General features: G+C 38.5%; 2 protein-coding genes across 3 annotated transcripts; both read left to right on the top strand.

The window, feature by feature from the left end:
- The first annotated feature begins 1,032 nt into the window (after positions 1 to 1,032).
- On the top strand, positions 1,033 to 16,319 carry LOC108179274 (uncharacterized). Its single transcript, XM_073924211.1, has 7 exons — positions 1,033 to 1,076; positions 1,380 to 1,550; positions 5,263 to 6,373; positions 8,101 to 8,111; positions 8,203 to 8,223; positions 9,369 to 9,506; positions 12,924 to 16,319. Exons 2-7 carry the CDS (start codon positions 1,400 to 1,402, stop codon positions 14,003 to 14,005), a joined length of 2,514 nt encoding a protein of 837 aa, XP_073780312.1. The 5' UTR covers positions 1,033 to 1,076; positions 1,380 to 1,399; the 3' UTR covers positions 14,006 to 16,319.
- LOC101883622 (uncharacterized) lies at positions 8,963 to 27,356 on the top strand. Of its 2 annotated transcripts, none has more exons than XM_073924276.1 (3): positions 8,963 to 9,022; positions 17,068 to 17,205; positions 22,749 to 27,356. In XM_073924276.1, exons 2-3 carry the CDS (start codon positions 17,088 to 17,090, stop codon positions 24,656 to 24,658), a joined length of 2,028 nt encoding a protein of 675 aa, XP_073780377.1. In that variant the 5' UTR covers positions 8,963 to 9,022; positions 17,068 to 17,087; the 3' UTR covers positions 24,659 to 27,356. The 2 variants fall into 2 exon arrangements, with proteins under 2 accessions (XP_073780377.1, XP_073780376.1); XM_073924275.1 differs by lacking the exon at positions 8,963 to 9,022 and adding an exon at positions 16,684 to 16,740.
- Positions 27,357 to 27,938: the final 582 nt, after the last annotated feature.

The following is a 27,938-nucleotide window of genomic DNA, read 5'->3' as shown; positions in this document are numbered from 1 at the left end:
ACGCACACATGAACCGCGAGTGAGACGGAGGAAATGAGTCATAATCATAAGACATAATCTTTAATCTAATGACTTCTATTAAAAGTGTTGACAGAGGTTTTGTGAAACCATAATAAGAGCGGAGCATTAATTAAATGCAGATTTCCTGTGGAGCAATCAATTTGAGGTAGCCTGATATTTTTAATTGATGGAAGAAAAAAATTGATTGGACAAAGAGCAGAACCTCAGCCCCCCTCCCTCCATCTTCAGCTCAAAATGTCTTAAAAAGAAAGAGTTTGCAGGGCTGTGCTTACAACTTAGAAAAAAAGAGAAAATAAGTGATAATAGCCTTGATTTCACTTCTAATCTTCAGTTTAGCAGTTCTGTAGCACTTTGAGCACTTGTTATTGTTTAGAAGAAAACACTTAATTTGACATAGTACTTTTAAATAAATGATGCAAAGCATAATCATTGAAGAGAGTCTATCTCCTCCTCAGTTTACCAGTATTTTCAGCTCTTGTTACTTTATTTTATGTTATATTCGTCAATTTTTGAAGTAAGTCCTTCTGTGCAGTTTCTTTCCAACTTCTTTCAGAAGAAGACAGAAGAATGATAAGTTTATGTTGTATAACAGTAAGTTGGCTTTCTCAAGCCACCATAAATATGATATATTTAATAATATAATATATTTCTAATATTTTATTTATTTATTAAACATAAGTTTACTATGTTTACTACTACTGTCTATTGTGTGTACTGTGTTTTTGTTATATATATATATATATATATATATATATATATATATATATATATATATATATATATATGTGTGTGTGTGTGTGTGTGTGTGTGTCAACTTTAATGCTTTGTCAGTACATTTGTAACATTTGTCATGCCAATAAAGCAATTATTGAATCAAGAGAGAGAGAGGAATAATATTGACTCTTACAATGAACGAAATAAAGAAAACTTGACTGAGTGCTTCATTTCCCTTTTGTGTATGTTGAGATTTTAGACACGGGACTCTTATGTCGGCGTGTCGGTGACGTCATCAGGCTGCGCCGCGCTTCATTTCGTTGGGAATCTCCTCAAGGAAGGTTTGTGTTGTTACACTTTTAGCGATTATATCAATGAATCTTGTTTGTGCTAGAATAATTATTGAATGTCATGTTTTTAAACGTTAATGAATGTTATTTTGTGCGATGTTTCTATGTATTAATAAGAGTAAAGCTGCGTTTATCTTCTGTCTTTATATCATAAATCAGTTCATCATCAACACCAAATCAGTCTCTGGAGAACAGAGATGAGGACAAGAGACTTTTATTTTAAACTGAGACAAAGCCAGAGATTGAGTCATTTTCCTCTGTTAATGATGCTCTTCATCTTGTCCAAACCCACAGAACAGCAGATTATTATAAAGATGGCGTTTATTAAAGAGGAGAGTGAAGACATCAAGATTGAAGAAACATTCACAGTCAAACATGAAGAGACTGAAGAAGCTTTCAGAGTCAAACATGAAGAGATTGAAGAAGCTTTAGGAGTTAAACATGAAGATCCTCAGGAACAAACAGGTTGGTTTTTTCATCCAGGGGCAGACTTAGTGATTTGGAGAGAGGTAAAGTTGGTTTTATAATCACTGACTCATTCATTTAGCAGTCTCTATATTGTGTACCATGTTACTTTGAATATTGGGTCGGAATTAGCATGCAAGTGTGACTAATTGACTGTAAACAGTGTTGTACTTTGATAGTCATTGGCTGCTAATATGATTTCCCTGTTTAGAATTTGCAAAGAATACTTTAATGAAATTATATCATTAAGGAGAATGTCTGAATATCCAATTATAAAACCAATTTTACCTCTATGTGATTTGGGGGCACATACATACATTTATACACTTTTATATATATTATTTAAAGTATATTTTAACAGAGCTGCATTATTCTGGCTAAAATAAAAATCACAATTTTTTTTTGTTTTGCTTAAAATTAAGATAAGGATTCTATAGATGTTAATTATTGATATGATTAGCATATTATTATTGTTAATTCTCAAACATATGGTAAAACAGCAACAGGCTATGTGCAGGTCTACTGTTGGTTAAAATGCTCATTTTTGTAAAGACTTTCAATGGCTGACTTGAACAAACTTAAAATATATCCTGGTCATTAAATTACAGTACAGCGATTACATCAGAATGCAACTATTCATCATTCTGATGTTGAATTATTATGTTTGTAGACCTATACCTGCAATCTGTCATTATTATTATTATTATTATTATTAGACCATTTATTCACTGGTGAAATCAGACAGTTGTCATTATCAGATTCCCTCCTGCATTATATCCAACATTACCTAGGCTAGAGTAGTTATACTGACACAGTTAAACATTCTCATGCACAACTCTTTGTGTTCGCTATGAAAGAAAAACACATCAAATGCTTGCAATCATTACTCTAAAATCCGATATGATTATTTAAATGATGCGTGTGCTTTCGGTTTCATTTTCACTGCAAAGTGTGGTTCATAGTTCCCGCGCGGCTCCCAAACGATCGCTCTGTGCCACAAACTGAATGTCATTTACAAATGTATTAGCTCTTATTCACAGCCTATGCAGGTTCTGTTCATTAAAGTAGACTTCATTCACAGGCGCGCGCCCGCTCTCTTCAACTTGCCTCAACACACGTGCAAGGAAACATAAGCTTAGCTTTTATTCGCCGATAACTGAGTTTAGACAAGACTAGCGGCTAAACAGGAATTCACAGTATTTGACATTACAGGCTGACTTTCTAATTGAGCAGGCTTTCAAGATTTGACGTGAAGGTGCAATGCACAAGAAGTGCTAATTTTACAAAGAAACTGTTAGTCGTCTTTAGGCATGGGCCTGTATAGGATTCTGACAATATGACAACCTTGCATAAACATATCACAGTTCTGTGATTATGGCTCTAAAATATATTATTTTAAATGTCTGGGTAAAAACGTACACTTTTTTCCCTTTTTGAACACAAAATATTTTATTTTGAGAGCGATTTAAAATATTTTGGAGCTGTAAATATGTCAGGCTAAATAACTCAAATGCATCATTGACTTCTGCTGTCTTCATTAGTTTTAAAAGCACTGATTTATTTACCATTTAAAAGGGAATCTTTGCAGATCTTTTCTACTGGATATACTGTTGTCCTAAAAAAACTAAACAAAGAAATGACACATGCTGTAGGATCAAATGAAGTACGGCAATCAGCCTGGTGACAGACTTTCTTAGTTCTCATCTCGTTTCTCATCTCTTATCTCATCAGCATACCAGTAGCTGTGCGTAGGTTCTTCTAATCCAGGGGTGTCCAAACTCAGTCCTGAAGGGCTGGTGTCCTGGAGAGTTTAGCTCCGACTTGCAGCAACGCACCTGCCAGGAAGTTTCTAGGGCTGTTTCTCAATATGCGTTCTTCAGCGGTCTTGCGTCCTCATGTTTTCGGCAGCGTCATCATCAGCTGCCTAAGTTCAGCTCCAATACTCAAGACCGCAAGAACAGAGGACGCGTGAAACTTCCCGGATGTGTTCTTGATATCGAGGACGCACCGATGCAGACGTGAGCACCGAACTCGCTCTGGAAGTCCCAGAAGTCATTGCGACTGGAGGTGGAAAGCTCAGCATTTTATCTAGATTATAAAAGTTCAGAGATAGAACTTATTTCCCTCAGGAGTTTCCCTAAATGAAACTAAACATCACCATGAAAATCTTAATAATTGAATAAACACATTAAGGATGTTTGTTTGCTGAAATTCATATTAAAATCTGTTTTATTTATATTGTGCAGTGTATATTTATAATGTTTTAATGCAGAGTATATATTTTGAAAAGGGGAAAACAATAAATGGTTGTATGAATGCTGTAATGTTTAAATAATCTACCATTTAAAACACGTGAAGGTCTTGTGACCATCAGGAAGAACGCAGCATCTCATTTCTCACAGGACGCGTTCTCTGCACTCGCGGTCTCCTGAATTTGTTCTTCTGAGGACACCTGGCAAGATCGCTCTCCAGAAGAACGCAAGTCCATTCTCTGCGTTCTTGGAATTGAGAAACAGCCTAGAATATCTAGTAAGAGCTTGATTAACTGGTTCAGGTGTGTTTAATTACAGTTGGAACTAAACTCTCCAGGACCAAGTTTGGACACTCCTGTTCTGATCCAGTCAGCTTGGTAATATTACCTCAAACTGTATAGAGACAAAAGTGCTGTCATTGGGACCCTGCCCAATGGTCAGAAAGTACAAATAGTTAATAGGTTAATATCTCAGACACTTGGGCTGCCAGACCTCTTTCTTAAAATGTCATTGGCTGTTTCTCAATTCCAAGAACGCAGAGAACGGACCTTGCGTTCTTGTGGAGAGCGGTCTTGCCAGGTGACCTCGGAAGAAGGAGACCGCGAGGGTTAGAGAACGCGTCCTTTGAGAAAGGAGATGCTGCGTTCTTCCTGATGGTCACATGACCTTCACCTGTTTTAAATGGTAAATTATTTAAACATTACTGCATTCATAAACCAATTTATTGTTTCCCTCCTTTTTAAAATATATACTCTGCATAAAAACTTAATATACTCTGCACAATATAAATAAAACTGATTTTAATACGAATTTCAGCAAACAAACACCCTTAATGTGTTTATTCCTCTATTAAGATGTCTATGGTGATGTTTACTTTCACCGTTTCATTTAGGGAAACTCCTGAGTTAAATAAGTGATATCTCTGATTTAGATATCTCTAAATAAGTGATATCTCTGAACTTTAGTAATAAATCTAGATAAAATGCTGCGCTTCTCACCTCCAGCCGCAATGACTTCTAGGACTTCCAGAGCGAGTTCGGTGCTCAAGTCTGCATCGGTGTGTCTTCGATATCAAGATCACATCCGGGAAGTTTCATGCATCCTCCGTTCTTGCGGTCTTGAATATTGGAACTGAACTTTGACAGCTGATGATGACCTTACACGAGAACACAAGACCGCTGAAGAACAGCCATTGTCTTAAAAATGGAAAACAATGTGTATAACATTTTTAGTTGTATGCTATTACATTTTAACCTAGAGTTTATACATTTGTAATTCCACAAAAAAGAACTTTATGGACACATGCTTTATAGAAACTTTTACCCACAGCATAGTACAGCACAATGAATATGGTCAAAATTGAGTTATTTTAGCAGTATAGTACTGTTTTAATTGAAAATGGTATGCTATTATCTGTTTTAGATCCATGTGGTCATATGTACCTTTTCCCACTACTGTAGACCTGATGCCACTCAAAGAGGAGAGTCAAGATCAGAAAGAGATAGAAGAGAAGGATCAACATGAGGAACTATCTAAAGAAGAATCAAAACAGACAAAAACCTCTTCAGAAGGGACAACCCAGAAGACCAAATCTAACACCTGCCATCTGTGTGGAAAGAGTTTCTCCTGTAAACTAAATCTTCAAAAACACTTGAAGATTCACACTGGAGAAAAGCCTCACACTTGCCATCAGTGTGGAAAAAGTTTTGCTAGGAAACAATCCTTTATAAACCACATGAGGATTCACACTGGAGAAAAGCCCTACACTTGCCAAGAGTGTGGAAAGTGTTTCACTTGTAAAGCAAACCTTACCAACCATATGCGAGTTCACACTAAAGTAAAGCCTCACACTTGCCAACAGTGTGGAAAGAGTTTCCCTTGGAAACAAACCCTTATCATCCACATGAGGGCCCATACTGGAGAAAAACCTTACCCCTGCCAACACTGTGGAAAGAGTTTCACTTGTAAACAGTACCTTACAGAACATATGAAGATTCACTCTGGAGTAAAGCCCCACGCTTGCCATCAGTGTGGAAAGAGTTTCAGTTGTAAACTGAACCTTAAAAAACACAGGAGGACTCACACTGGAGAAAAGCCGTACAGCTGCCATCAGTGTGGACACAATTTCACTAGTAAAGTAAACCTTAAAAACCACATGAAGGTTCACACCGGAGAAAAGCCTCACACCTGCCAGCAGTGTGGAAAGAGTTTCGCTTGGAAACAAAACCTTACAGAGCATATGAGGATTCACTCTGGAGAAGAGCCTCACAGTTGCCAACAGTGTGGAAAGAGTTTCGCCCGTAAAAAAAGCCTTAAAACTCATATGAAGCTTCACACTGAAGAAAATCCTCACACCTGCCAACTGTGTGGAAAGAGTTTCACTTGGAAACAAAACCTTACAGACCATATGAATAGTCACACTGGAGAAAAGCCTCACACCTGCCATCAGTGTGGAAAAAGTTTTTCTTGGAAAAAAACCCTCGCAGAGCATATGAAGGTTCACAGTGGAGAGACGACTTATCAGCTAAGTGTGGTGAGAGTTCCAGATATAAACATTCCCCTAATTCTCATGTGATCCTTCATAATGGATAAAAGCTTCACACCCGTGGATTGTGTGGGAAGAACTTTACATGCATGAAATTTCTCAAGACACATGAAGATTCACACTGGACTTAAGTTGTTTAAGTTTTTAAGGTGGAGGGAGAAGAAATACCATGAAAGGATTCACATTCAGAGATAACCGAATCAGGAGTCATTGTTGAGTTTCATAAACAGGAATCATGTAATTACTCACACCAGAGGGAAGGGTGCCATCACAAGTTGCAATTGCATGCAGCCAAAAAAAAACCTCTAGTGAGCAGAGAAGCTATGATGTGAACGCAAGAGGATGATCCCCCATCTCTTCTTCTGACTCTGTTGGTCGTCTGGTGTCTTGAAATTTTATCTTACCCTTTAGATCAGGGGTCACCAAACTTGTTCCTGGAGGGCCGGTTTCCTGCAGATTTTAGCTCCAATCCTAATCAAACACACCTGAACAAGCTAATCAAGCTCTTACTAGATATACTTGAAACACCCAGGCAGGTGTGTTGAGGCAAGTTGGAGCTCATCCCTGCAGGGCACCGGACCTCCAGGACAGAGATTGGTGACCCCTGCTTTAGATTATGTTGTCAACACTGTTCAAATGGGTCTGAGGTTGGGGATTGGGGCCCAACCCTACTTCTATTTTCTTAACCCCTTCCCCTTGGCCCTCTTGCCTTGTTTTAGTAAATAGTGCTATTCGTATGTAATTAGATGCTTGGAGATTTTGATTTTACGCACTTCATTTATGTGTGAAATTCACTTCACAGCAGAGGCAAAATTACTCCAGTTTTGTTGCAAAATGTCTGACATGGGATTTGTTGAGAGGATAGCTGTGCTGTATGTGATACGGAAGGCAGAAACATGTCATGGACTTATTTAGCAACACTTCCGGGTCCATCAGATCCTTCAGAGTTGCTCTTAGCTTGATGAGTTTTACCAACTCCTCCAGGAGGTACACCTGGATGATGGGCACTACTACAGCAAGATCCTAATGGCCTGTTTCCTCTAAGCAGTACGGTACCGTACCACTCAGGGGTGGACTGGCCATAGGTCCATCTGGCCTGCCACCATGACTCTCAGGGGGGTGGCCTGGGGGCTAGAGCCACTGCCCCTTTTCCCCTCATTAGCTGAGGTGCCCCTCTCAGCCTGTAGTTCAGCAAGCTGACCACGCCACCCTCAACCTAAAAGTGAAAACGAAAGGTTAGCAAAGTGAAGAGCGGGGGAGGGGGTTGTCGCAGATGAAATTGAAGACCTTGGGGGTTGCGGATATAACTGAGGACGTGGGTGGTGAGGGAGGTGTCGTGGACGCCGCCCTCTCTATTCTGCCACCTAGGTCGCCTCTATGGACGTGGAGGCCCTGACTGTAGTAAGGTTGGTAAACCAGGATGGCTTTACGCATATTGTTTCTTACATCTTTGATTATTTATCAAGTTATGTTTAAGGGCCTAGATCAGGGGTGGCCAACCCTGTTCCTGGAGAGCCACCTTCCTGCAGATTTCAGTTGCAACCCATATCAAACACACCTGCCTGTAATTATCACGTGGTGTTCAGGTCCTAATTAATTTTTCAGGTGTGTTTGATATGGGTTGCAACTGAAATTTGCAGGGAGGTGGCTCTCCAGGAACAGGGTTGGCCACCCCTGGACTAGATAATATGATGACCTGAGTGTCAGCAATTGTTTCCTGAGTTATTTACAGTTTTATGTGTAATCTTTTTAGTCCATTCCTTTGTATCCGCGTTTTAACCAATCAGGTTAAAACTCCTTAATGTTTGATGCTGTTAAGGTAGTTATGTTAGAGTATAATTGATTTTGTTTTCAGATTATAAGCAGAGCGGTCTACGTACCCTGTGTGAGTGTTAAAGCTGACTTCTGATGATGAAACTGCAAACTGTCTGCAATAAACTTTCTGTGATTGAATCTCTGACTCCGGCTCTTCATTTGACGAACTGGTAATTTTGGGTTAAAACTGTCTGTTGCATTTGCGCCAATAGCTTAATGGTTGGTGCACAGATTTTATATATATATGTATGTATGCATGTGTATATATATATATATATATATATATATATGTATGTGTATATATATATATATATATATGTATGTATGTATGTATATATATATATATATATATATATATATATATATGTACTTAACAATCTGATCCCATTCCAAAACTATTCTTATTTCCTCTTCTGTTTTCACCTTTACTAATTCACATTTTAAGCAGAATTAGAGTTTCTATGCTTTTGCTAAATCATTGGTATGACAGCACTGGCACCATTTAAAAAAAAATATTTATTTAAAATATATTCTGGATGAAATGGCTTTGATTATAAAGAGCACCATATTACAAAGAGCAAATATGAAGAACGGTCACATTCTAAAAACAATACAAAACATAACAATTGTTTTATTTATGTATAATATTAAGGAAATATTAAGGAAAATATATGCACGTTCAAAATAATCACCTTGTAATAGTTTAATTTTCCAAATATTTCTCGAGTGCTGTTTAGTGTTTTCAGTAAGTAATTGGTTTGTATTTTGAGATTTTGGACACGGGACTTTTATCTCGGCTTGTCGATGACGTCATCACGCCGTGCCGCGTTCCATTTCTGTTGTGAATCTACTCGAGAAAGGTTTGTGTTTATAAACATTTCATTGTTTGTATTAATGTATCACGCTCATTCAACACTGTAGCTGTTGAACGATATATAAGTAACTTTATTATTAGTGAATATATTGATGAATGTAATGTTTTATTAAGCGTTAATGAACGTTATTCTGCCTCTTCCACATCTGAATAACAGTAAAGCTGCGTTTATTTTCTGTCTTTATATCATAAATCAGTTCATCATCAACACCAAATCAGTCTCTGGAGAACAGAGATGAGGACAAGAGACTTTTATTTTAAACTGAGACAAAGCCAGAGATTGAGTCATTTTCCTCTGTTAATGATGCTCTTCATCTTGTCCAAACCCACAGAACAGCAGATTATTATGAAGATGGCGTTTATTAAAGAGGAGAGTGAAGACATCAAGATTGAAGAAACATTCACAGTCAAACATGAAGAGACTGAAGAAGCTTTCAGAGTCAAACATGAAGATCCTGAGGAACAAACAGGTTGGTTTTTATTAGGGCTGCATCTATCGATCATTTTAATGACTGATTAATCTTCCACAGAAATTGATCAATTAATCAATTAATATGGAGTTCTGTGGAGTAAAACAGCAGGTTATATTGTGTGTTCAGAAATACACTTACTGTGTTCTCAGAGCTGCTGAGGGGTTTGTTTTGATAAGTGCACAAAGGTCTCGCGTGCACACACACACACACATTAGACTTTATATTAAAGAATCTGAGGGTCTGAGTGTCCATGTAGCAAGCCTATGTGTGTGTTGTGTTTCATTATCATTTGTTTACATTAATTTAATTGTTTAGTGTAATCATTTGATTATAGTCATTTATATAATTATTTTTATATGATTAATAAAATCATTAGTTAACAATTTGATTATTATTGATTGTTTTTACATTTTATAATTAATATTTTCCTATAATTATTGATACATTATTATTTCATTTTTGCACATTTATAATCTTATGACTCTGTGGATTCAAGTGACACTTGTTTTCGCAAGTAAGAGATGAGAGAATGTCTCCAGTTCAAGGTCTGTGTTGTCTCTGGACAGTGTTGTTAAGCAGCAAAATTAAATGATCGCTTTAATCAGGGGTGTCAAACTCAATTCCTGGAGGGCCGAAGCCCTGCACAGTTTAGTTCCAACCCTGCTCCAACACACTTACCTGTAGGTTTCAAACAAGCCTGAAGGACTCAATTAGTTTGATCAGGTGTGTTTAATTAGGGTTGGAACTAAACTGTGCAGAGCTGCGGCCCTCCAGGAACTGAGTTTGACACCTGTGGCTTAACTGATCTAAGATGATTTGGCAGATTCTGGATCTTTTAATCCTGATAACTGATCTCTGGCTAGTTTGGTTCTTCAAACAAGTTTGCGATTCAGATTAAAATGTCTGGATGAACTGATCTGAGATCGCTTCGTGTGTTGTGAAGGACAGATCTATTGATCCTCGAATGCAACGATTGGCTGACGGCACAGCAGCGTAATGACATCATCTGATTAATATTCAATTATCCATGTGAGCAAAATTACATCAAATTCACAGTCAACGGTTTGTAAATATGATACGCAATAACTTTAGACCTTGTTAAGGGATGCATGCTTGGCATGCATGTTTTACAGTTAGAGCGGATTTTCCTTATTATAGTAGCCATAGTAGTATTATAGTAGCCGTTTTTTAATTGGTGTAAAGAATAACTGGATGTATACAAAAGCATTTTGACATTGGTAAAGGCGTCTGCAACTTTTGTGAAGCATCAAATCATCGTTATATTAACTGTCAAAACAGGTTCATGACTCCATAAATGTATTATTGCTTTTAAAAAAAGTCACATATTGTGCATTTCTATGATCATACACAAATTGTACTAAAGCGATTAAAAAGGTCATATCAATAAGTTTTCTCTTTGCTCCACCAGGTGGCAGTCTTTGTATTTTCATTACGGGGGTGCAGATTGCATAAGTTTTATTGATATAAATAACTTTATTTATTTTATTAATAGCTATGACTTATATATATATATATAGTTTAAAAATATTCACTATTTTCCCAAGTGTATGTAACTACTACTGTAAGAAAATGTCAGAATTTGGTACATACTTTATGTATTAACTTTGCTTAAAATGACCCAATCTAGTCCTGTTTATGTGAACTGAACCTGCTTCCGACAAGGTTTGAGCTACCAGAACTGTTGTAACTCTTTTAAGGACATTTTTGACAAAGTAACACCCGAAAAGATTTTAGAATTTTTATCATGTATTAACACAAAAAATCTTATTTAATTTGTTTTATTTTGTTTGTTGATTTTTTAATTGTATATTTATTGTTGAAAGATTCCTGCCATGAAGATAGCCTTGGTTGCTGACATGGCACTAAATAAAAAATACATTACATTACATTACCAGAACTGTTGCTATGACAACAACTCTCAGATGTCAAATCGTCAATAACCAAATACAGCTAACTGAGTACAAAGAGCTGACCCCTGGTCAGATGAAGTCTGAGCATTGAATCATATGCAGCTAATATTATTCAAGAAACTCTGCTCTTTCTTTATCATGATTTCGTCTCCTGCTTCTCATCTCTGGTTTTCTCAGTCAACTCCTATAATGATAGAGGATTGTTTATTCAGTTGAATACTGGTATCCAGGGCTAGATCTTATTTATCTGGAACAGAGAGTGTGATCTAACAATATAAAAGGCAGAAACAAAGCTTTTTGTATATCAACTGATAATCAACAGTACAATTTAACAAATTACTTGTTCCCAACAGGGGAAGCAGTGCTGAATAGCGTGGCACTTAGGATGGAAAATGTTATGCCTCTTGAGCCAACTGTCTGATCTTATGCAAGGCAAAACGCGAGAGTCAGCAATTTGGTTTTTAGATCCAGGAATGTGCTTTGCAGTTAAAATTAGTGGAAAATGGGATGACGTAGGCATTTGCAAAGACGTGCTTGGGATGTCTCTGGAATCAATGGTATGAGGAAAAGAAGGAACGAGAGGAGGAGCTGCTGACGTTAGTCTTAGCGTCATCAACAGAGGCATCCACAAGCTGGAATGCCAGGGGATGGGAAAACCTGGGGAAGAGGGAGTTGGTAGTGGAGGCAGCCTCATGCTAACATTGGCTGTGGGAATCAGAAGGGTATGAGGAAGCAGGGCAGGAGTCTGGGCCTACTCTTTCTGTAGTGACCTTGGGCTTGAGTTGGATGGAGAGGCTACTGGCCAAGGATGAAACTGAGGATACTGTTAGCCGAGGCAAGCTCACACTTCACTGGTTGCTTGTGGAAGTACATGTTGGTATAGCATTGAGAACGGCTTACGAGGATTAAGAATCGACATCCTCCGGACCCAGGGCTTGTCCCTGATTAACTAAAGGCTGTTGCTTGGTTTTGAAGACTTGTTTTTGTCCGGAAGTTGATAAGGACCACTGCAGCCCTTGCTTGACTTCTTTGGGGCTTTGAATGGTGGAGTGACGGAAGGAAGAGGTGCTCCGGTCTGCAGGGAGTTGTACATGGGTAGGAGATTTGCCTTGGTGCTATGGCATGGAACGCTGACGCCTGAACTTGGTTTGTTTGAAACCTACAGGTAAGTGTGTTGGAAATAAACTGTGCAGTTTGAGTTTGAGACCCCCTGATACAGACAACAGGATAATGTCTCGGACACTTACCCTGCCAGACCCGAATTTTCTCATAATGTCGTTGTCTTTACTTTGAAATGTAAAACAATGTATATAGCATTTCTACAAACTCATTATGTATACAGGCTTTATAGAAAGTGCTACCCACAGCATAGTGCAGTCTATGGGAAATGGCAAAAATGTACCAAATTGCATTGAATTCTTTTAACAATATAATATTGTTTTAATTGTAAAATGGTATGTCATCTGTTTTTTCTTTACTGCAGAACTGATGCAACTCAAAGAGGAGAGCGAAGATCAGAATGAGATGGAAGAGAAGAATCAACATGAGGAAGTATCCAGAGAAGAATCAGAACAGACAAAACCGTCTTCAGAAAGAACAGCCCAGAAGACCGAATCTAACATCTGCCATCAGTGTGGAAAGAGTTTCACTTGTAAACAATCCTTTACAAACCACGTGAGAATTCACATCGGAGACAAGCCTTACACTTGCCAACACTGTGGGAAGAGTTTCAGTTGTAAACAATACTGTAAAAACCACATGAAGGTTCACACTGGAGAAAAGCCTTACACTTGCCAACACTGTGGAAGGAGTTTCACTCGTAAACAAACCTTTATAAACCATATGAGAATTCACACTGGAGAAAGGCCTTATACCTGCCAACACTGTGGAAAGAGTTACACTCTGAAACATATACTTACAGAACATATGATGATTCACACTGGAGAAAAGCCGTACACCTGCCACGAGTGTGGAAAGAGCTACACTTGTAAACGATACCTTACAGAACATATGAGGGTTCACACTGGAGAAAAGCCTTACACTTGCCAACAGTGTGGAAAGAGTTTCACTTGCAAACAAAACCACAAAAACCACATGAAGTTTCACGCTGATGAAAAGCCTTACGCTTGCCAATACTGCGGGAAGAGTTACATTAAGAAACATGTCCTTAGAGAACATATGAGGATTCACACTGGAGAAAAGCCTTGCATTTGCCACAATTGCGGAAAGAGTTTCACTTGTAAACAATACCTTAAAAGCCACATGAAGAGTCACACTGGTGGAAAGCTTAACATTTGCCATCAGTGTGGAAAGTGTTTCACTTGGAAACAAAACCTTACTAAGCATACGAGGATTCACACTGGAGAAAAGCCTCACAGTTGCCAACAGTGTGGAAAGAGTTTTACTTGCATACAAACCCTTAAAAAACACATGCAGGTTCACACTAGAGAAAAACCTCACACCTCAGTGTGGAAAGCCATCAGTATGGAAAGAGATTCTCTGGGGGGAAAAAACCTCACCGAGCATCTGAGGAATCACAGTGGAGAGAAGACTTCTATCTGCTAAGTGTGGACAGAACTTCAGATATACACAATCTCCTAATCCTCATGTGATGCTTCATAATGGATAAAAGCCTCACACCTGTGGATTGTGTGGCAAGAACTTTACATGCATGACATTACTTAAGACACCCGGAGATTCACACTGGAGATAAGCTGTTTATATGTTCTCAAGTTAGAAGGAGAAAGTAAAACCTAATTACCACGAGAGGATTCACAATCAGAGATGACCGATTTAGGAGACATCAGTGTTGAGTTTCATAGACAGGAATCATGTAATGACTCACACCAGAGCATGAGGATAATCCAACATTGCTTCTTCAGGCTGAGCTTTACTGGATTCCATGGGGAATCAACCCCAAGCCCATGCCTGGCTCCATGGTGGGGTCCCGGTTGCTGCATATTGGGTAATGTCCCAGTCCCAGTCATCCCAAGTCTCCTGCAAGTTCCAGGAGTCTCCCGCAAATGCATAGAGACTCCCGGGTGCCCGCAAACGAATTATAATATCCCGGAAATCTGCGCGTCTCCCGCCTGGTACTTAAATAGTCTCCACCGCATCCCTCCCAGCTCTTCAGGTACATCGGGCGCAACTCAACCCCACCGCTTTTCAGCTTGCAACTCACCCCCACCGCTCTTAATGTACGTCGTGCGCAACTCACCCCTACCGCTCTTCAGACACGTCGCGCGCACCACTCTTCACACCCCCACCAAACCCCCCCACTCCTACAAAAAGGCTATTTAGGCACCCACTGTCCCGCGACCTCCCGCAAATCATCTCTGTGTCCCCCAGAAATAACTTTTCCCAACTTGGGATATCTGCAGTCCTAACTTTAGTTTGAAGCATTTACACTACCCTAAACATCTTTCAGGCACTTAGACCCGTCCATCATGATAAGGTTCTGGTTCAAGGAGAGGTAGCACTGGTTTAATCTACCTATCTAGAGTTTTTATTCAGAAAATGGATACGCACATACATGGGGAAACTGTATGCAGCTTCTTGATGACAGCGTGCATCAAGCACGTCACATTATTATTGATTGTGGTGCAAATTGTAGTTGGACATATTTGATACTCAAGACGCATTAAGATTTAATCCAGTCAAAATTGCATAATCTCACAGTGACTGCAACTGACTAGAAAGCATCTAGTCTGAACAGGGATTTAAATCAGTTCAACTATAAGTTATAGTTTTGCATTGTTAGATTACTTTTTATGTTTTTATGGTTTTAAATTGACTTTATACTGTTTATTCTGCTTTTTCTTTTAATGTGATTCTTTCATTTCAGGCAATAAAAATGTCTTTTCACCAATAGTTTTAGGCTTAGTTTAAATTTTAATTTAGTGAATTATTTAGGGGGCCAACTGAATTCATATTTCCAATTAATTAATTTTGACTGATTCCATTAAAGAAATGGTGTAAATCTCAAGTGATTCAAATAGTACACATCAACATTATTTAATGTAAGTTCACAGGGACAGTGTGAAATACAAAAACAAGTCAAAAAAAGGGTCAAGAGTCCCACATTTCATTCAGCACGTGAGCGGTGGTATGTACATGTGTAGCCACACAATGACTGGAGGAAGAATGGCATATTTTACTAGATTTATAATATATTTATAATAAACATATTAACATTATTTACTAGATCTTCTATGTTAAGCTGCTTTGGCACAGTCTACATTGTAAATGCACTATAGAAATTAATGGCAGATGTGTTAAAGCAAGTTGGAGCTAAACTCTGCAGGACACCAGCCTTCAAGGTCTTTCACCTTTGTTTTTTTTTTCTCACTTGAACAACTAAATGAAAATGTAAGTCTATTTAATTGATTGTATTTCAATTAAACTACAACATTGATGCTGTAAAAGGAACTTCATGAAATTGAAATAGTCATTTTAACCTTTCACTGGAAGCATATTGCTGGCTGCAAAACATTAGCGCATATACCCCATTGGAAGCTTGAACACTGAGTTTGCTCGCTTCATTCGCAAGTGAAATTTACTTCACAACAGACTTGAAATGATTCCACTACTAGAGCAAGCTCCTGCTATGACAACGGTCCTGAGAGTCTCCTGTTTTCCACATCTCCTGACACCCTCCAGTTTTTCTTCTGAAGACGTTCCGCAATTCCATCCGCCCTCGCCCGGTCCTCATCTTTGTTTTTGTTTTGACAATTTTTGCATGTACTTACAATAATGACTAAAGACTAAAGAGCATATTTATCTTTTATTATATTTATCTATTAATTTATTTTAATCAGATTCCCTTTGCCTTGTAACTTTTCTGTGTTAATAAAATAATGCTGTGGCTTTTTCAAATTTCTATATATAGTTATTTGTATTCTGTTTTTATTGCATTGCAATTTTAATTATTAGGTTAGGGTTAGAAGAAAAAAAAAAAAAAAAATATATATATATATATATATATATATATATATATATATATATATATATATATATATATATATATATATATATATACTTGTATATACTTGTATATACTTGTATACTTGAATATAAAATTTACTATTTTACTTGTAAAAAATGTTTTCCTATTTGCATTTTAATACAAAGATACCTGGTATCAAAACAGCTCTTGATTAGTCAATCTCAGATCTCACACTCACACAAGTAGTTATCAATTTTTCCATTAATGTTTGGACACGGGACTTTTATCTCGGTTTGTCGGTGATGTCATCAGGCTGCGCCGTGCTCCGTTTCTGTTGTAAAGCTACCCGAGAAAGGTTTGTTTATAAATACATTTCGATCGATTATTTGTATCATGTTTAGGCAAGATTACAGCTGTTGAATGAGATGTAAAATTAGGTAAACATATTCTTGAATGTAATGTTTTTTTAAGCGTTAATGAACGTTATTCCACATCTGAATAACAGTAAAGCTGCGTTTTATTTCCTTTCTTTATATCATAAATCAGCTCATCATCAACACCAAATCAGTCTCTGGAGAACAAGACATGAGGACAAGAGACTTTTATTTTAAACTGAGACAAAGCCAGAGATTGAGTCATTTTCCTCTGTTAATGATGCTCTTCATCTTGTCCAAACCCACAGAACAGCAGATTATTATAAAGATGGCGTTTATTAAAGAGGAGAGTGAAGACATCAAGATTGAAGAAACATTCACAGTCAAACATGAAGAGACTGAAGAAGCTTTCAGAGTCAAACATGAAGATCCTGAGGAACAGACAGGTTGGTTTTCATCCTCAAAGCTCAACATTTGATCCTCATTCAGATCTGCAGCTCTACACTGATCAATATTTCTCGGTAAACTGCTTTATCTGACATCATATTTAACATCCGCTGATTATAACTGCACAAATCGCCAACTTGTTTGGGTAAATGTTCGTCTTTTAAACATGATGAACTGATTAGAGTAAAACTGCCAGTCAGAACTGAGGACTGATGCTGGTTTGCTTTTCATGTGGAGTGTGAAAGAGTTATTTTAGGATTTACTGCTGTCCCGTGTTGAGAGAAATCAGAGGTTAGTATAGACGAGTCTGTGTACGATGTGTAAACTCTAGTTTTATATTTAATATAAACATGTATTTAGTCATCTCTCTTGCACAAAAACAGATCCAGTATATGCCTTAAAGCAGGCCCACCTGTCTGACGTTTTGTCTAAAATGTTTGTAAGAAATGCTCATTTAAACCTTTATTTATTAACAAATATTATATTATATTACATTATATTAAATTATTCATTCATTTATTTGCTTTTCGGCTTAGTCCCTTTATTGTTCAGGGGTCACCACAGCGGAATGAACCGCCAACTTATCCAACATATGCTTTATACAGTGCTTGCCCTTCCAGCTGCAACCCATCTCTGGGAAATGTATTATAATATAATATAACAAATATATATAATAAATTTGTTGTGCCTTTTATTATTTACTTTTATCAACGTTGACGCTGACGCCCTGTGTATAGAGGAGAACAGACCAAAATAATTGTTATTCTTGATTGCATTGTTTTTGTGATCGCTGGGAGCCAAAATTGACATCGAAAATTTGAGTAATTGCACAACCTTAGTGTAAATATATTGGTCATTCTTATCTTGTGCCAATTCAAACATCTCTGGTAACAGGAGTGTGATCTTACTGCAAAACTTGTCATTTTTATCTTAAAACAGGTCATTCATGTCAATCATGTAGATCTGTAAAATACGTTTTGGTGTTGGGGGAAGGGGGGTCTTATGACAATGACTGCAATATAAATATTGAAGACTGTATGAATGCACTGATCACTATACAGTTCTATATCACCTTAAAGGACAGATTATCCAATTGATCCCCAAAGAATAGGAGAAGAGTAAAGAAGCCGGACACAAAATATTATGTGGGCAAACTCGGTCCTGGAGGGCCGGCGTCCTGCACAGTTTAGCTCCAACTCTAATCAAACACACCTGCTTCTAGATTTCTAGTTATCTTGAAGACATTGATTAGTTTGTTCAGGTGTGTTTGACTAGTGTTGGAACAAAACTCTGCAGGGACACCGGCCCTCGAGGATCAAGTTTGCCCATCCCTGGCGTAGGCCCACGTAAATAACAAACAATTATCATATGAGAATGACAATAATGACAGCACTGAGAGGTGGTTATATAGTGGTGAAAAATGTATATTGATACATATAAATACACATCAAATGATAAAAATAAAGTAAATAGTGAACTATGAACACTTACGTTCTGCAATGACGCACATCACAAAGTTCTGTCGAACTCTGAAGCAGATCACACCACATCTCATCTGAAAAGATTCAGTCAAGCGGCTTACTCTTGGAATGCTGTAGTTGCGATCCTGACAATTTGTTGGCTTTAATACTCCAAATTGGTGACTGAGCATCATGATGCGCACCTGCCTTCATCTCCGTTACCTATTATGCCCACATAATAACGTAACGGGTAAAGAACAAATTTACATTTAGAAAACCGAATAATTAATCTTTTGAACAACATATTAAGACACATCTCTGTCATCTTTGTGTGACATGAATATTAACCAATAGAGTCAGCAAAGCTTCATTCCCCAATCAGTAGCTCCCAAACCATCCACAGGACATACCCACCGTAAACAAACTGTAATATGGGCTGCTAGGAGGGAGAGAGTCTCCCAGACTCGCCAATCTTTGAACTTGTGACACCTATAAACCAGTGAGTTGTTGAGGATAGACTAATGCTTGAAAAATGTCCTATTATGGATTTGTTCTCAGGGTTGCCCCCCCGTTCTTCCTATCAGACATCATAAAAGTTGACAGGTAGTGAATAGGACTGGATGGTATTACCTGTAATTAAACTCTTGATTAGTTGAACACTTAATAACCTGGTCTATATCTTTAGGTCCTTGCATTCTTCAACAGTTTGTACACTACAAATATAAAGGAAACATTTCATTACTTCAAACATTTAACTCCAAGTCAGTCACACTTCTGTGAAACCAAACTGCTAACTTAGGAAGCAACACTGATGAACAATCAATTTCACATGCTGTTGTGCAAATGAAATAGACAGCAGCTGGAAATCATACACAATTAGCAAGACACCCCAATAAAGGTAGTGGTTCTGCTGGTGACCACAGACCACTGCTCAGTTCCTGTGCTTTCTGGCTTATGTTTTGGTCACTCTTGAATGCTGGAGGTGCTTTCACTCTAGTGGTAGCAGTCTACGGCCCTAACAAGTGGCTCAAGTAGTGCAGTTCGTTCAGGATGGCTCATCAATGCAAGCTGTGGAATAAAGGCTTGCTGTGTCTGTCAGCGTAGTGTCCAGAGCATGGAGGCACTACCAGGAGACAGGCCAGTAGTATCAGGAGGTGTGGAGGAGGCCATAGGAGGGCAACAACCCAGCAGCAGGACTGCTACCTCTTCCTTTGTGCAAGGAGGAACAGGAGAAGCACTGCCAGAGCCCTGCAATATTACCTCAAGCAGGCCACAAATGTGCATGTGTCTTTTCAAATGGTCAGAAACAGACTCCATGAGGTTGGTATAAGAGCTCGACGTCCTTAGGTGGAGGTTGTGCTTATAGCCCAACACCACGCAGGACATTTGCCAGAGAACACCAAGATTGGCAAATTTCCTACTGGCGCCCTGTGCTCTTTACAAATGAAAGCAGGTTTACACTGAGCATGTGAGTCTGGAGATGCCGGAGAGAATGTTTTGCTAAATGAGATGAGATCCTCAGACCCCTTGTGAGACCATATGCCACTGCTGTTGTCCCTGGGTTCCTCTTAATGCAAGACTATGCTAAACCTCATGTGGATGGAATGTGTCAGCAGTTCCTGCAAGATTAAGGCATTGATCCAATGGACTGGCCCACCCATTTCTTAGACCTAAATCCAATGCCACATTGCCCCACAGACTGTCCAGAGCAGGGCCGGAGTGGGACTCATTTTCAGCCCTGGAGTTTCAAGCCAGACCGGCCCACCTCAGTTCACGACTGATTCCAATTCAGTTACTAATGGCACTATCACGTCTTTTTCAAGAAAACTGCTGCTTTAGAAATTCAAATGTTCAACAGCCCTAACAGTATTTTATGTCTTAACAATAAAATCGAAAAAAAAAAAATTTGAATTTTCATGGGAGATTCGATCACAGATCTGTGCCATTGTATTGCAATGTGCTTACCACTGGACCACATTAGCGCTATCACAGTGAGAGTAAAAAAAAACTAATGACTTGCGACCCTTAAGACACAGCACTACTTTCTTTTGATGGCTCAATCTTTTTCTCCTATTTTTAGATTTCTGATCAAGTGATGTCAGATTTATTAATGTAGTGAATCATTTGATTTTCATTGAGCAGGTGTTTTATTCATTTTATTCGAATTCTTATATTCACCAAGGTGCCGCTGTTTGGGGTCGATAGTTGCATTACATCATCATCATTAACGTTAGTTAACCTGCAGGCTGCATTTTTCTCACGGGGCTGCGAGAAAATAAATAAAAAGAGCGGCACTACGGTAAAATAATGATTAAAAAGAGTAAAGCTATGGTCAAATAAATAAATAGAAAAAAAAGTGTGACTGCTGAGAGTGCAAGCAGCTAGGGACACCGGCCCTCGCGGCCAAAAAACAGACCGGCCCACCGGGAATTCTCCCGGTCCTCCCGATTAGCCAATCCGGGCCTGGTCCAGAGGTTAGCGGATGCTTTAGTTCAGGCCTGGGAGATCCCTCAGGAGACTATAAAGAGCATGCCCATCACTTACTGGCTGAATTGCAATCTCTTTATCAAAGAAAGTGTGTAGGTCAGCATAACCACCACTTGGAGATCATCCTCCATGTTCAGTCGTGGCCTGTATTTATTTTTAATGCATATGAGCACCTTAAGTGTGTCAAAGTCTAACCTGATGCCATAAAACTAGTTGGCTGCAACTGACACTATTTCTTCGTGGTCCGCCCAAACACTAACTTGTATTGTTTTAATGTACATTTATAGGGTGAATATCATATTTATTTGTCAAATTCAGTCTGACTCTGTTATTATTGATTTGAAGTAACTATCCACAAAGGAGTTGCTAAATCACCCTTCTCAGTTGTTGAAAGTAACCTAGCATTCATTTGCAGCTTTTTGCAAGGTCTTTTCTAGACAAAACTGGAGGAATCCACCAATACCTCCCTGCAAGCAGAGGGTGTAGTGATCGTATAAATCCGAATACTTCAGTCCTTTCTTTTTGACCGATGGGCAAAATTCTGCTTCAAGTCAACCAGTGAGGTCACTAAGGAGAGTGGAAGTAATGACTCATGCTCCCTTAATATTATCACAGAGTTTTTTCGCCCCTTCTTGGACAAGCCGGAACCTAAAAATTCCAGGCCCCAAGCTAAGGGCTCTCCCACCCTCCACTCACACAAGGGGTTCATGTAGTCATCAAGCCATCCAGCTTTGAAGACGGTTCATCAGTGTCAGCAAGGGTATACCTGTTAACACAAAAGAACTGTTGTTTACCTTCTCGGGCAAAACAGAGGATGCATCAAGTCAAAGCAAAATTTACCAAATCAAAACAGAATCCACATTCAAATTTCACTGACAGAGAGAATTTCTTCCTCGACAGTAAAACTATTCTTGTTACCATTGAAAATTCTCTCATCCTTCTCTATCAAAATAGAGAATAGTTTTTTCTTTTAAACCAACCCTGAGTTTGTTAACTCTTGTCTGAAAGTGCAGAACATAACCAAATGTACTGGTCTATATGGTTCTTTTGGATAGAGTGAAACTCGGCCAAAAATAGTGGTTGAGCTCAAAAGATTCAGTCTGGAGTGAAGTCCGATCTTTCTTGAGATTGAAAGTTTAATCTGAGGCTCCACCTGATGAAACTTTTAAAATATAGTTTTTCAGGTTTGTTTGAAACCTACAGGTAAGTGTGTTGGAATTAAACTGTGCAGATCTGCGGCCCTCCAAGAAGTGAGTTTGACACCCATGATACACACAATGGAATAATTCCTCAGACACTTGCCCTGCCAGACCACATTCCATCATCTTCAAAATGTAAAATATATGTAACATTTTCAGTTTAAACTATTAAACTGGAACATTAATTTTATAAATGTGTATTTCCACAAAAGCATTATGCATACAGGCTTCATAAGTGTTGCCCACAGCAGAGTACAGTACATGGTACATGCCAAAAATTTCCGAAAATGGATTTAAGTCTTTAACCATATAATATGTTTTAATTGAAAATTCAATTAATTGAAATTATTTGTTTCATACCTACAAAGTTGTATTTGTCTTTGTTCTCCACTGTAGACCTGATGCCACTCAAGGAGGAGAGTCAAGATCTGAATGAAAGAGAACAGAAGGATCAGTATGAGGAAATAAGTGGAGTAAAATCAGAACAGACAAAAACGGCTTCAGAAAGACCAGCCTGCAAGACCGAACCTAATACCTGCCATCAGTGTGGAAAGAGTTTCACTCGGAAGCAATCCTTTACAAAACACATGAGAATTCACACTGGAGAAAGACCTTACACTTGCAAACAGTGTGGAAAGAGTTTCACACAAAAACATGTACTTACAGAACATATGAAGATTCACACTGGAGAAAGGCCTCACACTTGCCAACAATGTGGAAAGAGTTTCACTCAGAAACATATACTTACAGAACATATGAGGGTTCATACTGGAGAAAAGCCTTACACCTGCAATCATTGTGAAAAGGGTTTCACTCAGAAGCACATGCTTACAGAACATATGAGGATTCACACTGGAGAAAAGCCTTACACCTGCAATCATTGTGAAAAGGGTTTCACTTGTAAACGAAACCTTACAGAACATATGAGGGTTCACACAGGAGAAAGGCCTTACCCTTGCCAACAGTGTGGAAAGAGTTTCACCCAGAAACATAAACTTACAGATCATTTGAGGGTTCATACTGGAGAAAAGCCCTTCACTTGCCAACAGTGTGAAATGAGTTTCACTTGTAAACGATACCTTACAGAACATATGAAGGTTCACACTGGAGAAAGGCCTTACACCTGCCATCTGTGTGGAAAGAGTTTCACCTGGAAACGATACCATACAGAACACATGAAGATTCACTCTGGAGAAAAGCCTTACACGTGTCAACAGTGTGGAAAGAGTTTCATTTGTAAACAAAAACTTCTAAATCACATGATGGTTCACACTGAAGAAAAGCCTAACGCTTGCGATCAGTGCGGAAAGAGTTTTACCCTGAAACATATACTTATAGAACATATGAGGGTTCATACTGGAGAAAAGCCTTTCACTTGCCAACAGTGTGGAAAGAGTTTCATTTGTAAACGATACCGTACAGAACATATGAAGGTTCACTCTGGAGAAAAGCCTTACACTTGCCATCTGTGTGGAAAGAGTTTCACCTGGAAACGATACCATACAGAACATATGAGGATTCACTCTGGAGAAAAGCCTTACACTTGTCAGCAGTGTGGAAAAAGTTTCATTTGTAAACAAAATCTTGTAAAACACATGAAGGTTCACTCTGGGGAAAAGCCTCACACTTGCGATCAGTGTGGAAAGAGTTTCACTTGTAAACAAAACCTTCAAAACCACATGACGTTTCACACTGGTGGAAATCTTTACACTTGCCAGCACTGTGGAAAGAGTTTCACTCGAGAACAAAGGCTTACAGAGCATACTAGGATTCACACTGGAGAAAAACCCTACACTTGCCAACAGTGCGGAAAGAGTTTCACTGGTGAACAAAACCTTAAAAACCACATGAAGATTCACACTGGAGAAAAGATGTACACTTGCAAACAGTGTGGAAAAGGTTTCACTTGGAAACAAAACCTTACGGAGCATATGAAGATTCACACTGGAGAAAAGCCGTACACTTGCCAAGAGTGTGGAAAGAGTTTCTTTTGGAAACAAACTCTTATAGAGCATACAAGGATTCACACCGGGGAAAAGCCTAACACCTGCTGTCAATGTGGAAAGAGTTTTACTTGGAAACAAAACCTTATTGATCATATGAGGATTCACACTGGAGAGAAGCCTCACAGTTGCCAACAGTGTGGAAAGAGTTTCGTTTGTACCCAAAGTCTTAAAAGGCATATGAGAGTTCACACTGGAGAAAAGCCTCACACCTGCCATCAGTGTGGTAAAAGTTTCTCTTGGAAAAAAAACCTCACCGAGCATATGAGGATTCATGCTGTTGAGAAGCCTAATGTCTGTTAAGTGTGGACAGAGTTTCAGATATAAACAATCCCTTGATTTTCATGTGATGCTTCATAATGGATAAAAGCCTCACACCTGTGGATTATGTGGCAAGAACTCTACATGCATAAAATTTCACAAGACACCTGGAGAGTCACACCGGAGATAAGCTGTTTATATCTTTACAAGTTGGAAGGAGAAAGTAAAACCTAATTTTCATGAGAGGATTCACATTCATAGAAGAATCAGCAGTCATTAGTGTGGAGTTGATAGACAGGAATCATGTAATAACTCACACCAGACAAAAGGTGCCATTACAGCATTCGCATCCTGCCAAAAAAAAGTCCCTGAGTAAGGTTGGGGTTGGGTTGAGACTGGCTTGGTTCCATGGGGATAAAGCTTCCCACGTCCAAGCCTCCACTCCAGGCCTGCTCCAGCGTTGGCCCTGGTTCCTGGATTTTGGGATACACCATGGTCCTCGATTTTTGTTGTGCTTATAGGGTTTTTATTAAACTACACTCAGACCCATCACCTAGGACCTTTTTGCCTTGGGAGACCCTAGCAGGGCCATTAAGCCCCGGACAACATAGTCCCTAACATAAGATTGTGCCAAATCAAGTAGACGTAGCACTGGCATCCGTATCTGTACATTCAGTTGACTATTATAGATACATTTGTGATGCAGTTATTATGCAGCTTTTATATGTCATAAGGCACAAATTTTAGTAATTGTTATTTAGTAGTTATTCCAGTTATTCCTGCTTTGTAGAAGTGTTGTAAATCTGAAATAATTCAATCTGTACACATCAAAATTGTTATGCGTGATATACAAAGGACAATTTTCAAGGCACCCACATTTCTGTCAGTATGTGACTGGTAGTATGTATATTTGTAGCCACCTACTGACTGGCAGAAGATTGGCATGTAATAATGCATTTATTTTTTGTGGCGCTCAAGCATGCTTTACAACTAAAGTTCGAGAACTGAAAAAAAATGTAAAAGGGTACAGAAAATAGAAGGACAAAATGCAAAAAGGGAACAAACAGCTACAAAGTTCACGTTTGTAGGATTCAGAAAATAAGTGGGTTTTAAGAAGTGAAATAAACCTAGAAATACTATTGACGCAGCAGACGGTGTGTGGGAGAGAGTTCCAGAGCTTTGGTGCAACAACACTGAATGATCATCTGACCGCCATAGAAGCGAGATGATGTTGGGGGACAACAAGAAGCCCAGAGTCAGGGAATTGCAATGATCAGTTGGAGTGTAACAAGTGAGAAAATAACAAAGGGAGCTGAGGGCGCACTGACGGTATGCTATCTGAACTGTGCCCAGGCACGTTTTTAGATTTGTTTAAGAAGTGTGAGTGTTCTGAATCACTCTGTTGGCCGGCCCTGGCCTGGTTGGAAGAGGTGTGCCAGAATGTGGTTCACTTGGGCTTTGGCGCGGTACGCTTGTAGTGTAAGTGCAAAGCACGCCTGAGCCCAAAACTGAAAACGTGACGTCACTTTTAGGGGACTATTTCATATGAATTTATTAATCATTTATAATTATCAATGAACGCAAACTGTCGTAGTTTATTAAAGACACAAACCCCTCACTGCATGTCAGCTGCACCTTCAGGAAACCTCCTAATTCCTGCAGCACGAGGACTTTTATGATAATTTATGAGCGTCAAAAGTGGAGGATCTGTTCGTCAAAGTGTTTGACTGCGTGTCACTGCATCCCAAACGACTAAAAATAATACAAAATGATATAACTAAAGAGATCTCCACTGTGCTGGGCGAGAGCGCTTCTCTTCCTGTTAAACTGAACAGTCACATCTTCGATGATGCAAGTGTGCTCAGGTCTGGTAGGTAAAAATGCAATGTGAGTGCAGGCCGAGGGAATGGGGGACAATCGCGCTTTGGCATGGTTCAAGGCAACTGTACCTAATGTGAGTGCGCCCTAAGGAATGTAGAGATTTGATAGTAAGAGAATTTTTAATTGAATGCGATGTGGTACTGGAAGCCTAGGGTGATTTGAGCTGAGCGTTTAGTATGAGTGAGAATTCTAGAAGCAGACTTTTTAAGGTATTATAATTTGAAAAAAGAGTTTGCAAGTAAGCTAATAAAGAGAGAATTGCAGTGGGCATGATGTGACGAGTTGAGAGTTTCAGTCTTTTCTATTGATAAATGGACATAGCTTGGTGATACGACGTAGGACTGATAATTGGGTGATGGTATTAATGTAAGCCTGAAAGGAGAGAGAAAAGTTGGCTTCCGAGTAGTTGGATAAAACTGAGTGATCCAGGTTGGGTTTCTTTATAATAAGTTGGGTTATTGCAGCGGTTTCGAGCTCTAGAAGAAACAAAGCAGATGTATATAATGTGTTGTGCTGAAAATGTTGTTGTGCTCTAATTTAGACATGAAACCTCCAACACTATATTGGGCAGTGCTTCAGTTTCATTGTCCAACCCCTGTACTTTCACAATCCATATCAATTGTGTTTTGTAGCCTTAAATGTATTTTCCACCACAGGGGGCAGTGTGGTGGAAATTACATTTCTACAGTTTATTGTGAAAAAATTAAAGATGGCTTCACTGATTAGCTTTGAATTGATACTAGCCTTTCATGCCTCTAATTTACTTTAATTTTGTTATGCTTTTTTTTTTAAAACACCTTTGAAGGTACAGCATGCTTGGAAATGATGTAGAATAAATGTATTACCTTATCAAGCAATATTTACTGTGATTTTTCTTCATGTGCTATTGGTGTAAATTGTAATTCCCTCCATCTTGAAAATGTGCTCTGATGTCTTTCACAAACTTTTTATAGCGACTGTACAGTGTTGTGCTGGAAATAATGATAATATTGATAATAGTCTCACATTAATGACTATAACTATTTCACTACTGCTTGAATAAGATACATTAATAGATACTAGATAAATAATCTTTTAAACTGTTATTTCATTGTAGAAGTTTAAAACTGTGGGTGTGCAACAAGGGGAAAACAGGGATTTTGAAACCTAAAAGGAGGTTGAATAATTTGAAAGAAATATAATAGAAAGCTAGTACATTTTTTAAAGTTTGTTTTATTATTAGTTTGACAAAGAAAGAGGAATTTGAACAAAATATATTTTTAGATATTTGATCAAAGGACTGAAGTGTCCGTAGTTAAAGAATTAATCGTGTGTGTTTTTTTGTGTGTGTGTGTATATATATATATATATATATATATATATATATATATATATATATATATATATGTATATATGTGTGTGTGTGTGTGTGTGTGTGCGTGCGTGTGCGTGTGTGTGTGTG

The sequence above is a fragment of the Danio rerio genome, chromosome 15 (genome assembly GCF_049306965.1).
Source record: "Danio rerio strain Tuebingen ecotype United States chromosome 15, GRCz12tu, whole genome shotgun sequence".
Taxonomy (NCBI): domain Eukaryota; kingdom Metazoa; phylum Chordata; class Actinopteri; order Cypriniformes; family Danionidae; genus Danio; species Danio rerio.
The sequence above is the reverse complement of the archived record's forward strand: the minus strand, read 5'-3'. Positions and strand labels throughout refer to the sequence as shown.